The sequence below is a fragment of the Linepithema humile genome, chromosome 1 (genome assembly GCF_040581485.1).
Source record: "Linepithema humile isolate Giens D197 chromosome 1, Lhum_UNIL_v1.0, whole genome shotgun sequence".
Classification (NCBI taxonomy): domain Eukaryota; kingdom Metazoa; phylum Arthropoda; class Insecta; order Hymenoptera; family Formicidae; genus Linepithema; species Linepithema humile.
The window spans coordinates 10,865,761-10,879,428 of NC_090128.1; the positions used below are offsets into that span (position 1 = coordinate 10,865,761).

The following is a 13,668-nucleotide window of genomic DNA, read 5'->3' on the forward strand; positions in this document are numbered from 1 at the left end:
AAAAAAAAGGCTGAATTTTCTGACTACAATGAGCTCTTCAAACGATCAATATATATTCACATTTTGTGATAACATTTCAATAATTATCTGTAATTATTGTAACGCTGTTATTCAAATTGCTCGATTCGAACGTCTCGCATAACTCGTAATCGTGTGTGATACTTACAGTATTTGCATTAATACGAATTAAACGCGCACCAAATCAATAATCGATATTAGACGCATCAACATTTACCCTCCAACCTTTGATATTTATCGAGACTAAATTTATCAGTTTTCCGGCGACCTATTTCCTCTTTTCCTACTTCTACTTTATTTTTCCAATTAATGAGTTTTCGTTATTTTTTTCTTCGGCAGCTCAACACTGCCGATATTAAACGTCTTTCTTCGAATTTTGCTTATCTAGCAATATCCACTCTTCGACAGTACGGCTGATATCGATGATAAATATTGATCGTTTGAGAGAAACGTCAAACCTTTAAAGGCCATATCTAAAATAAAAGTATAACTCTAAAATATCTCTAATCATTTTTGTTGTGTCGTGTAAATATCGTCGTATATTTTTCACGTATAATATACACAATCGATCAGATAATTACAAAAATTCAATATAAAAAAAGAATTATGGTCTTTAACGGAGTATCATAGTGGTGCACAATCTCGGACAACTTATTAATTAATCGTAAAAATATAAGAGAATTAAAAAAAGAGTAAAAAAACAAGATAGTAATTAAATATCAATTTTTTTTTATGAATTTAGTCATATTTCATTAAAGTTTTCTCAAGATTGTCATTAAAATCAATTAATTATTCTTAAGTATAACATTAATTGCATTGTGTAATATTATAAATATAAAAATATTGATCGTATTTCACGTAATATCAATTAACTGCTTTATAACGAATGCAGAGAAAACACGGGAATAAAGTCTGCTCGAATATCCGACGAGCCAATTTGAATGTCGTATAATGTCGAGGGTTAAACCTCGTGCGAAACCGCAAGACTCGATCCAGTCACGAGAAACTGTGCACCACTGATGGACGCGGAATACACGCGCGCACACAAACATCCACACCACACACTGTGACCGAAACCCGAACTGATAATCCGCAGGGCGAGTCGAACGAAACGAGGATAGCCGTGGCGAACCAACGTGCGCACGCCCTGCTCAAGTAAAATGCGTCTTCTCTCTGTCTCCACGTTATATCCGCCTCCTCCGAGCCCCAAGTTGCATATCACAGAGATGCGTCTAAAAAAAAATGGAGATTATATATGCATACTTACGTGTATACATATAAAGGCCTGATACACACGATCGGGGCTGGGATTATTCGGCGCGAATTAAGTGTTGAATCAAATATCGAAACATAAAATTTACATCATAGTTAAACATTAGATATTAAATTCAAATTATTTGCATGTTAACTTGTTAAACAAGTTAAATATTATGATATTACCCACATACGTGATTATTGTAAGTGAATATTGTGTTAGTTATAATGACGTTACGTCCGAAAGTATAGTAATATTTAATTATTAAAATAATCGGAAACATATATAACATTGTATTCGAGTGTATAATGTTGAAAACGTTCGGAATATCGAGCGATCCGAATATTCCCAGCTCTGCGGATGATCCACCATTGCCTCCGCCCTTCTTCTATCTTTCTCGTCGTCGCTCGAGCACCAACCCGCGTGCTGTCTCCAATCCGATTTTTGCAAGCAATCTGTGCAACAACGAAACTACCATCACCAATTGAGTACCACTTCTACTTACCACCACTACCAAGCTTTCCGAGATATATGACGATATATACAGTGAACGACCGGTCGATAGTCGCGGTGCACAGTGCTCTCAGAGTGCGATGGAAATGACTTACTCTAGATTTTTCGTGATAGAAGAATATCATTTTCTTGCTTATATTTCTGAAATTTATTTCACAAAAATCTTTCAATTTTTTAACTCGGAAATTATTGGCGTTTCGACATTTTTTTGTTAAAAAAAAAAAAAAAACAAATTTATCAGAGAATCCATTGTTAAAATTAAAATCGCGGACACTTTGCATATCTTGAATTTTCTCAAATAAGCTCCGTTGATGTAAATGTAATATTTGAGGAAATGGCACTCAACTTGATTAACGGGCTTAAGATTGATTTTGTCCTAATGGAGACTTTGTTGCGAGAGGAGAGCACGGTGTACCGAGATTACGGGCGGTAATGCATCGCACTGAGATGTGTCATCACTCATGTACACACGTATGCTAAGACCCGCCACGTGTTGTCATTCCCGTTGTGATTGTATCGTGAATGTGGCGCTCGTCGTCCTTCCCGTCGCTGTCGACAACGACGACGACGTCGACGACGACGAAATGCCTCTCGTTGAAACCTTTGAACCCTGGGACGGCGTTCACGTCGCTTACGCTCCGATGCTCCCCGGGGTCGATCGGGTTAACACGCTTAACACGCCGTGAACCACGAAGAGAGCATGCGAATCTCATCTCTCTTTGGATCGCGCGAAGCCTCGTAAAAAGAAAAAATATTCGCAGCCGTATCAATTTTTGAATGTCATAACAAGCACAAAGGAACTTGAGAAATGAGTTTTGAGATTTTCGGAAAACTTGGATTCTTCAGAATCGGAAAAAGAATTTTATCGCAGCAAGACTGCCTTTGGTTCGAAGATGGCCTTTGGATCAAACTGCTGTCATAACCGATTCTTTGATATTATAGCAAAATCTGTTTTGTTGATAAAATAGAAAAGTAAGTTTGCAAGTAAGTTTGTTTGTAGAAATACAAATTTTTGCGCTGCTAAAATAACAATCTTAACAAATGTATTTTTTTGAGTGAAACTATCATCGTTTTGTAGGTGAAATAAAAATTAACTTGTTGAAATTGCAGTAAAATAATTTGTAGATTTAGCCAAATTTTTGGATTGACTAAAAAAATCTTTTCTTAAGGAAATTTAAAAACAAGTGTTCGCTTTGTATATAAAAAACGTTTGTTTGAATTTTCTTGGAAAAGCGAAAAGATTACTTGGCCAACCCAAAATTTGCAACAAATAAAATGAGTGTTACAAGTTGAAGAAAATCAAATTTGATTGGAAATCTCACGACTTTCTCAGATCCTTGTGTACAGATCGCGCGTCTGCGATATTAAATTCTGACGTTAAAGCGGAAATCACACCGTGGTGTCAATTCTCGACTCCGATTTACAACTTATCGATCGGACCCTCGACGCCGACCAGCAAGAAGCTCGCGCATACGACATTGCGTTTTTGTTTTTCTTGTTCTTTTGACACGCAGGGCGAGTCGAACGAGACGAGGATACAGGTGGCCAACGAGCGAGCCCATCAGCTACTCAAGTAAGAGGCCCCACACTCTCTGTCGACCACCCGCACCCCGTCGGCCGCCACGAGCATCACTACCATCACCCTCCACCACCAACAACAACAACAACACAACAGCAACAACAACAGTAACAACACCAGCACAATTACACCCGACAGTCCACTCGATTCTTTGCTCACGGTCTGTTTTACTCGCGTTTCGTTTGTTAGACGCGTCCGCCCACTTGTTGTTTTTCTATATTCGCGTTTATCGATATCTAGCTCGATATCGATATTATTTAAGTTTAACCCTAAACTTGAAAGCGAGTCCTGCAAGATTACGCGAGTTGCAGTTTTCCTCATTGGTTAGATATTATGATTTCCCCCTCTTTTTGTAGATAAAATAAGAAAATAATGTAAATTGAAAATTTATATGTTGCTGACGACGCGAATGTCTAAAAGTCGTCGTGAAGCGACTTGTATAAAAGAGTTTCTAGTTTTTCAGATGCCTCTTGGACATTCGCGTTATCCTGATTATCCTTTTTAAGTTATGTGAGTGAAGAGTACACTCGTCGTAATTTACTTTATTAACGGTGCAGTTGAAGAAATTAAAAGAAAAAAATAAATAAATAAATAACTTTGAAACATTTATTACCAATACAAGTATGTTTTACTTTTCCTTTTTAGCTCTTAGTTTACTTTTGCAAGTTTAGGGTTAACATACCGATGTATCGCAAGAGCGCGTTACGAAAAAATCCGGAGATTAAATTTGATTTTTGTTTTAAAATCTCCGAGTGTCCGATGTGAATTCCTGATTATAGCGTCAGCGACAGATCTAATTTAATTTCCGCTGGAACACTTCGATTCTCGTCAGTCCATTTCTGCAACTGGAAGTTAAATTTAATCTCCGAAGTAGACTCTTTGTCCTTACGGCGGCGATAATCCGCCGGTGAAGCTTCTGGTTCGAAACAAAAACATCTCGAGCAGCGGTGCGGCTAATCGGCAATTAAAGCTGGGTGAAAAAAAATTTAATTTGAGACCAGCAGCTTCATTGTACCGATCACAACGAAGTGCCGATGGAATTTTTCTCTAGCGAGGCGTAAAATGTCGCGTATCGTGTAGCTTAAAAGACGGGGCTGTGATACTTGATATCCGGTTTTAAAAGCGAGCAGCTTCGTTCTTTGCCGACAGAGTTTAGCGTTAATTAACGGTGGAATTTAAATTAAAAAATATATATATATATATATATCTCGTTGATCACACATAATATATACACACACACATGCTGGAGATTAAATGCAGCGATTACTTTAATCCTCTCAATTCAGTCGACTCTGGAGATCGCGAACGTAATTATATTGGAAATATAAATATATTAAAAAAAAAAGGAAGGAACAAGATCATAGTACAAACATCATTACACTTATCTCCTTAGCGAGACGGTTCCGAGTACTCGTGTAAACTTTATTTATTGTCTCATTATTAAATATTACCGGTCTCCGATTACAATTTACGGAGCGCCAATTCAATATAGCGATAACACATCACTTTACGAGCGAAAGGAGCGACACATTAATCTCCCTCCCTCAAATCTCCCAAGCGCGGAGGGCCTCGTTGTTTCCTTTGACCAAAAAAAAAAAAAAAAAAAAAAAGCAGAGAAAATCAATTGTACGCATCCCCGAACTCGATCTCGATTTCGGGAATACCGTCCGGACGTCATCATCCGGATCCGCGTTCGAAAAGTGGAGGTCGATAGACAAACAACTTGGAGGAGGAAGGGAGTGAAATCGCGCGCGCGAAGGAGCGGGACGAGGAAGAAGAGGGAAGTTACGAGCAGAGGAGGAGGAAGAAGAAGAAGCAGTGGCAGCGGGAGAAAAAAATATTTGTATCGAGGTGATCGAAGCAACGAAGAGAACGCGTTCAACCACACAATTGTAGAAAATCGCTGAAGCTGTAGATAGAGCGAGGTCTTCTCTCGTCGTTTTTAAAACTCCACTCACATTCGACACAAACGTAGAGCGTAGGTGTTATTCTCTACCCCCTCGCCCGCCCCCTCCCCCAAACCGCCCCCCGCCCCTTGCCCCCTTGCCCAGGCCCTCTTCCCTTAATTCTCCCCTTTTGCGCCAATCGCGCCGAGATCACAGTAAGGTTTAACTCCAAAGAAAGATTGTACATTACTGTATTTACGCGAGGACGACGTACCTACCTTGTTAAAACGTACGATGTGGAGAGGAGGTCGGTAAAGATGGCTAATGTCGCTGCCCGAGAATCGATATCCTCCGCGCGGACGGTCCTGGGTGCGCTTTTCATCGTTGACCGGAAAAGTTCTTATATTAGCGAGCGTTTCTTGTTATCGCTAATGTTTAGGCAGCATAGGCTAAAGTATCCTTTAGTGGTTAACTCGGTAAAAATAAATTTTAAGCTAGTTTTTAACTCTCTACAAATTATACAGTTCTAGAGTAGTCGGTTCTTGCGATCGTTACCCGCGTGGTCTTGCGTTTAATTCCTTTGAGCGCGCTGTACTCCCGGAGAGAGAGAGAGAGAGAGAGAGAGAGAGAGAGAGAGAGAGAGAGAGATAGAGAGAGAGACGCGAATGGAACCGCTTTGTTGCACGATAATAAAGGAGTTAATTAATATTAAATAAATAAGGCATTCTCTGTTAATTATTTCTTGAATCATCTCAAGTGGAGATGATGCAGAATAAATAGGGGTGTCGGTCTCGAGCAGCGCGGCCAACAAGGATCGAGCACAAATAACTGCGTAGCCTTTTCGATTTCGCTTGTCCTTTGCTTTCTCTCGGGAAGGGAAAAAAAATGCCCTTTGGACGCTTCGCCGGACGAACGTGCTATAAGAGGAGTGAAAGGGTTTATGAGAGTTTGAGAGAGAGAGAGAGAGAGAGAGAAAATATAAAACCCGAGTGCGTGTGAGAGAGGGAGAGATTGTGCTACGAGAATCATGTGCTACGACGCGAGATCATTAGGCCTATAGTGATCACTTACGTCGAGAGAAATTTTAAATAATTCTAAATGGACGATGTATATACACAGGCTGTTCCGTTTCAACCGCATCAATCTTTAACGATAGATTCCGGCCGATTTGGAATCGATTCTTTCTCAATTAAAAATGTCGAATAATTAATTATTGAAAGCAGATGATTTGCATTAACTGATCTCGGAGTCCCCTTTCAACGAAATTTCAATTCACAATTTGATTATAAAGATATTAAATATATAATTAACAATATATATATATATATATATATATAAATTAATTAAAGATTGAAAAGCCGCTCGGTACTCTCGTTGAGAAAAGAATCAACTCCCGAGGTCTTTCATCGCTGAAAAGGACAATGCGACGGAAGCGGAACGGTCGGTATACATACGTCATTTATTTGCATACATATATATATATATATATATACATATATATACATATATTTATGCATATGTATACATAGCCGTGTAGGGAGCGAACGCGCGATGAGCCCTTTCTTAAATAGCTCCTGGTAGAAAAGTCGAGAGTCGGAAAAAAAGGCTACTTTAATCGAGCGAGAGAGTGGAGTATCTTTATTACATGATATATATATTATATATATATAAATAAAAAAAAAACGAGTAAATAGATATAAATATATATACATATAAATATATAAATATAATACGGGATCGAGCAATATTGTACTTGTTACTTCGTCGTTACTGTTTATCACCGCCTATTGCGAGATTTATGTACTTATTTTACAAGTATTATCCGCCCTCCTTGCCCTCTTCTTCAGCTGCCCCGCCCCTATCCGAACGATTAAAAGTCATATCGAATCTACAGGTCTGTGTGGTATAAACGCGTACATTTTGAACATCTACACACCCACATACACACACACGTACACGCAGATAATGTATAGACAGGCAATTAAAATAGGTAGGCGAACCAGTAGAGACACAATGATTAAAGTTAACGGATGATGCGGAGGATGAGGTAAGAAAGAGTACGTATGTATGTGAGAGAGCGAGAGAGAAAGAGAGAGCGAAAGAGGAATTGTACGAGAGAATAATGAGGGCGAGAATAACGGTGTCGAGGGATGAAAAGTGCGTGAAGAACGGAAGAAAACCCGGAAGTTGAGATGAAAACCGTGTTCTTTGTAAATGTATAGGGTGTTCCGGTGACTGTCGAGTGTCTTTGCGGCGACGGGAATCGATTAAAATAAAACGACAAGGGAAAACACATTCTCTTTATATATAGTAATAATTCCTTAATTAGAATATTTTAATGAATTAGATTTCAAGATTGTAAATAATAAGATAAAGAACGTATTTTTCTTTTCTAACGTATTGACAAAGATTTAGTCATTTAGGCATTGAAATGCGTAAAGAGATTAGATTCAAAATAACACATTGATTAATTGCTTTCACAACGGAATATTCAACATACACACATGTTTCAAAACACATTCTGTTGCTTGGTGAATTAATTCGATTAAAAAAGAAGCTAATGAGTCAATGGCGATGCGAATGATGACTCCTCGCTTCGAGTTAGAGACAGATCCTTGTGACTGAGATAATATTCGACGAATCCATGAACACCCTGTATACAAAAATATGGAGCCTTTCCATATCTCCTAAACGATTGTCGAAAGATCTCTAGCGGAACTGCCGGCGATATGATATGCGGCCTCGGTTTGCGACTAGAGACATACTCTCAGGAATTGAAACGACAGGACGACAAAATTGAATAAAACTTGCTTCTGGATTTTAAACAGTTAATTAAGTTTACGAATTGGAATTCCACCAATTTTTTTCTTACCTATAACAGCTTGATGATTTTAAAATCGATCGTTTTTGTTGCTTGTACCGTATCGAGATTCTTCTTTGATCCTTGATTTTATAAAATTCACAAAATCATAACTGATGAAAAATATTAATCAATTTCGCGATCGAGAACCGTCAGATCTCGTCCCGTCGATCGATTCCTACTTCAGAAACACGCGTAGAGGTGCGAGCCACCTCTCCGCGTACTTACCGTGAAACACGTATGTGCGAGAGACAAATATATTTGGGACCACCGTGCAGACGTGCAAGGTGTCGTGGAGCGTAATCTTTGAGGTACTCGAATTGCAGTCCGACTGATAGAACGGCGACGGTAAAAAAAATTGGGAGGATGAGAATGAGGATCGCGGCGCATGGAAAACGCATTTGTAAATTGTAAAGTTTATTGGTATAAGCAGGAAAAAAAAGAAGAGAACGGGACGATATCAGCTTCTCTCTTTTTAGTACCGATTATAATGTCGCTAGATGTATTTACGATACCGCCGTAAAAAGTTTCTCCTCGGCAGTACCATTATAACAAATGCCTGTGTATTTTACTTCTTGGCAAATAATAAACGATCAAGTATTGTACAACTCCCTGGAATTCGGTCATCTAGACCAATAGTTTAGGCACAAGGATTCTAAGTGAATTTATAAATCACCAATGATCTACAAAATCAGAAACTCAGCTTATAGATAATCTAGTTGGCGTTAAATAATTAAAGAATCTGCAGAATAGAATTTTTATGCATTAAAAAAAAGATATATATATAACAAAAGTTTACAGCATAATAAATTCAAGACGACATACGAATTGATTAAAATTCAAAAGCGTAAATTATTTTGTGCAAACAATCAATTTAAACATAGTACAAATTTATAGATTGAAAACGAATATTCAAAAATTTGATTAACGGTTTTTATAAAGGAATGTGAAAGGTGAATTCTTGCTAGTTGCAGTTCTATATTTCCCGATGAATCAGCCAGAGTTCTAGCCAGAGCGTCAGTCTTGTAGAGTATCTGCAATCTGTGGCGATGTTGATGTCAAAAATCGATTAATTTTCACGAGATCTTGTTTACAGATATGTATCCGTTTTGCGTGACGATCCTATCACACTTGACCTTTGACGCGTGCTTGGATATCTATAGCTTGCATTCATAAAATAAAAAAAAAATAAGATGCATTTCGCATACTATGACTCGAATATTACATCGCTATCGCATCAATGATGAATCTAAAGAGAGAAATAAAACAAGGATCAGAAAATTTAAAAAAGACAAAGTTCGAAATATGCTGAAAATCATTTTTATGATCGATCACATTATTTACAGCTAGAAAAATATATAAATTAGAAATTTTACATCAATTTTAATAACCTTGCTGTGAACAAAAAGAACAATATATCGTATTCATAATACAAAGAAAAATTAATATTTTTAAATAATATTGTTAGTTGATTATAATATTATTAATGTATTATATTTAATATGCATATAATGTATATATAGGTTTCATTTTTTACATTAGAAAACACTGTTTTGACAATTTCAATTTTAATATAATAATATAACGAAAAAATTGGAAAAATACAGAAGTGATCGCAATACTGCAAAACTATCGCACGCTACATGTAAACTTTAAACAAAAATATCTTTTTATCGAGATATATCATATCTTATCTAATTGGAATCGACTTTTTCAATGTGCGCCAGCTTGGAAACCTTGTCTATCAAATATGTCAGATGAGTTTTGTAATTTAATGGAGCGACTGACACGCAGTTGTGTTTCACTCTCATTTCATCCTGAAAAATTTAAAAATTGTCAAGAAACAGAAAATTTCAGAGAAAATATGCTTAGTTTAAAATACAATTGGCTTTTACGATTTTAAAGAAAAATGAAATTGCTATAAAAATTAGAATTATGGAAGTGATTTCATTGATATAATAAAATACACTTTGATTTAGTTACCTGAAAAACTTCCGATTTCGCCCTCATGCTAAACGTAAATCTCTTGAAGCTCGCCTCGCCGAATTTCTGCATATAGGCGTCATTATCGTTTTCCTTCAGTTCTCCCAATTCTTGTGCCGACATTCCCAATATCTTCTCGGCATCATCGTTGAAGGCAGTTATCCAGCGACTGCCTGTCGCATCCGCTATATTCATCTAAAGATCGTCACAACAATAAATCAAATAATTTCAGAAAATATTCAAATAACAAATACGAAGGACGTGATAGCAATACTTACACTTGCTATTAAGCGATATGAAAAATTCGGAAAATCCTTATTACATTTCTCGCATCTGAATACTCCGGTAGATTGATCAATCAACTGAAATTGAATTGTGTTTCATAATAATTCGCACAAGCTTAATTTTCATCTATAGTTATACTACAGCATAATAAAAAACTGAGAAAGATATCAAGCTAATCCGCGCTAAGAGTTAAGTCTGAACATAATTTCATTAGAAAATACTTTTTAACTTTCTTCAATCTTGAATAGTACGGTAATCACTCAGAATTTTATAGTGCAAAGAAACTTAATCGCAACTTGTTTTACCTGAAAAGCTTTTCTTTTCTATCTTTCTAAAGTTTATATAATCAATTCATATAGTTGCAGATACGGAATATATCTTCAGAATATGATAAATTTTTGTTTTAAATATGTCCATTTCATACACAACTCACCTTTTTCTTGCAACCATCTACAGGGCAGGCCTTGTAAACGGAATTTTCCACTCGAATCAGGTTAATAGTTGCCACAACTGTATATGGATCTGCGGCATTCAATTTATCACCCAATCGCGCGTCGCTCACCTCCTGGAAGGTGTGCAATGGCGCGTTGAAATCACCACCGCCACCTTGTCTAGACAATGATTTGGGAGTCTCCGCGTGACCACCTGCGGCATACCATCCGCGCAATCTGACAAATTAAATTATATATTTATAAAGTATTGACAAAGAATTGCAATTCTTGTTGGATTATACAAACTTATGTGCTTCTGGTAGATCTGGATCCTTCGTGACTACGGATGTATTAAAAATAGTCAAACTTTTCCCACCATTGAATTCGCTAACGCGCGCTTGCTTAATAGCCAAAATCGGATTGTTAGAACCGTCGAAGTCTTCAGCTTGTTTTCCCCACAGTGTGACGCACACCTGATGTATGAAAGAAAATTTGAAGTTATTCGGTTATAATAGCAAAAAAATTAAAGTGTAGCGCGTTAGTGAATTATTTACCGTTACACCACTGTCATCGACAATGTTGACGTCTCTCTTCGTGAGATCTCTGCCAGTACTTCGCTGTTGAAGATGTTGCACGTCGCTGAACGTTGTAACAACACCCATCACATCTGTCAAACGCAACACCATTATATACACAATATTACAACTTTCAGATTATAATCATCAGTTGTGTCTTATTTTTTATTCTTCTCTTAAATATTTATATTTATTTTTCTCTTAAATTTATTCTTCTCTGTTCCTCATAAATTTTGCATTGCTATTTATTATCATATGTATATCTTAAAATGTTAACACAAGATTTTAGATTGTAGATTAATATTTGAATAGTAAAAGATTAAAAAACAGATAAAAGACAAATAACAGATCGTACAACTGATATAACATTAGATTAGATAAGTTAGAATGTCAATGCATGATCAAAAAAAGATCGTTCTGACACTAATGTGGAAATCAATGTTTGATATTTAATTAAAAGTTAATTTCATGAGTGTAATATGATACCTATTATATCATTTTTCTCCTTTTGTTCCACTCGACTTATGGGAACAAAGTCGAACTGCATTCCCGGGATGTCGTCATTGTTGTCATGGCATGGGATAATCTCTGTATCATTAGTCATTGTCATCTCAAAATCATTTTTCAAATTGTTGAATTGTTTATTTGCTGCCTTTAACATGCATCGTGAGAAATAGTACACGTTTCCAACCTGACATAAATAAAACGTTCGGCAAATTAATCTTTTATAAGAAAAAGAAACTAATATTGTTAGTAATTAATAATTATAAATTTATATAACTGTACATACCTCTATCATATCGTAGAACTTATCACACATATCTCTGAACGCAGTGCACCGAATTTCGCCACTATCATCAATCAAATCGATAGAAAACAATTTGCCTTCTCCACGAGAATTGCTCCATGTTCTGATCGGAGGTTTATGTGTCACACGTGCTTTGATCACCCATCTAAAAATAGATTATCATTGTTTTTGTTTCTTTTCAACATTCTCTTATATCTATAAATACAGATTTATATCTATATATCTATATTTCATACAGAACCAAGTTTTTTACCTGTTTTGATAAGGACTTAATGCTGCAATTGGTGTAGTGGCTATATCAGAAGAGCTATTATAATTTGAAACTTTCTTTTCCTGTTTGGCTGCACCATCTGTCACAAGATTTTGTATTTAATGATAAAGTACATTGAATATCTTAAAGTGCATCAAACATTTATTCTAAATGTAATTAGAACAATGATACCCTTACTTTGATGCGCAGCTGTGGATGAGTGAGGTTGGTTTGAATTTCCTGGCTCCGGTTTTGCCTCTACATTGGTTGGGTTGCCTATTTTGCATTTAACTTCCTCGCCAGGAGCTATCAGCTCGATGCCCAGTACCAGCATTACACGTCTAATAAATTTAATAAAATATATTTAACTCTTGGCTAAAATCACTCGATACATTTTAATGTGTAAATTAAAGTGACATACTTTTCCTTGCCACCATTATTTACTGAACTCAAAGCATATTTTGATATTTCACAAACTGCATATTCAGACAAAGTATTGTCAGTTATTAAATGATTCAACTGAGTAGCCAACATTGTGAATGAATTCATTCTTTGTCCATCAGAAATGAGTAATCTGTACCGATCAGTTGGCGGTTTATTAGTATTGCTTGGTAGCTTCTTATAACCCTATAAAATTAATATATTTGAAATTCTATTCCACAAAACAAGTAGAAGTTTCATCTCCAAAGTATCAGCACAAGCACAGAATTATTAAGAATCAAGCTAGTTAATACAATATTAAAAAATATAAATGTGGATTTATGTGCATCATAGTCTAAGAAAAAAACAGAACTTGTATTATGACACTGTTGTTCTATACAAGAGCAAAGACAGGTTAGATTTTATAGCTTTCAAAACTTCAAATCATGAAGATACAAAAACGGAAACAACATGTAAAAAACAATTCATGTGCATCCCGCACAACACTTACCAATATTTGAAGCACTGGTTTCTCAATGTCAATGCCGTTCATGATTTTCTGAAATAATTATAATCTGTTGAGCAATACAACGCAATAACGATATATTTACGACAAACTTACATCCAACGCTCCTCCCGTTAATTTATACATGGTTGCAGATTATTATTGACACAGGCAGAAATCTTGTTGAACAAAAAGATTACTTAATCTTGACAAGCGGCTTTTGTACGTTTGACCTAAATTGCTGCAAGTCGTGATCTTCCCGCCGACAACAAGCGTGCGTTCCGCAAGCAATCGTTTCGT

The 13,668-nt window shown here is 36.4% G+C and overlaps 2 protein-coding genes across 10 annotated transcripts in view; one reads left to right on the plus strand and one right to left on the minus strand.

Moving 5' to 3' along the window:
* Window positions 1-8,719, plus strand: part of Snap25 (Synaptosomal-associated protein 25kDa) — a 45,682-nt gene extending 36,963 nt beyond the window's left edge. For 7 of the 9 annotated variants that reach the window (XM_067347944.1, XM_067347945.1, XM_012375622.2 and 4 more), the window contains exon 7: window positions 3,301-8,719. In XM_067347944.1, the coding sequence (XP_067204045.1) occupies window positions 3,301-3,363 (63 nt within the window). In that variant the 3' untranslated portion in view covers window positions 3,364-8,719. Of the gene's footprint in view, window positions 1-1,114; window positions 2,020-3,300 lie in introns of those variants that run through there. The other 2 variants (XM_067347947.1, XM_067347946.1) reach the window with 1 other exon arrangement.
* Window positions 8,720-9,415: 696 nt separating this feature from the next.
* RPA1 (replication protein A 70) lies at window positions 9,416-13,655 on the minus strand. The gene is made up of 13 exons (XM_012375616.2): window positions 13,486-13,655; window positions 13,375-13,422; window positions 12,865-13,070; window positions 12,642-12,784; window positions 12,447-12,543; window positions 12,176-12,338; window positions 11,872-12,076; window positions 11,365-11,477; window positions 11,117-11,283; window positions 10,813-11,047; window positions 10,373-10,456; window positions 10,095-10,289; window positions 9,416-9,928 (listed from the first exon to the last, which is right to left on the minus strand). The coding sequence occupies exons 1-13, from the start codon at window positions 13,513-13,515 to the stop codon at window positions 9,806-9,808; spliced, it is 1,809 nt and encodes a 602-aa protein (XP_012231039.1). The 5' UTR covers window positions 13,516-13,655; the 3' UTR covers window positions 9,416-9,805.
* Window positions 13,656-13,668: the final 13 nt, after the last annotated feature.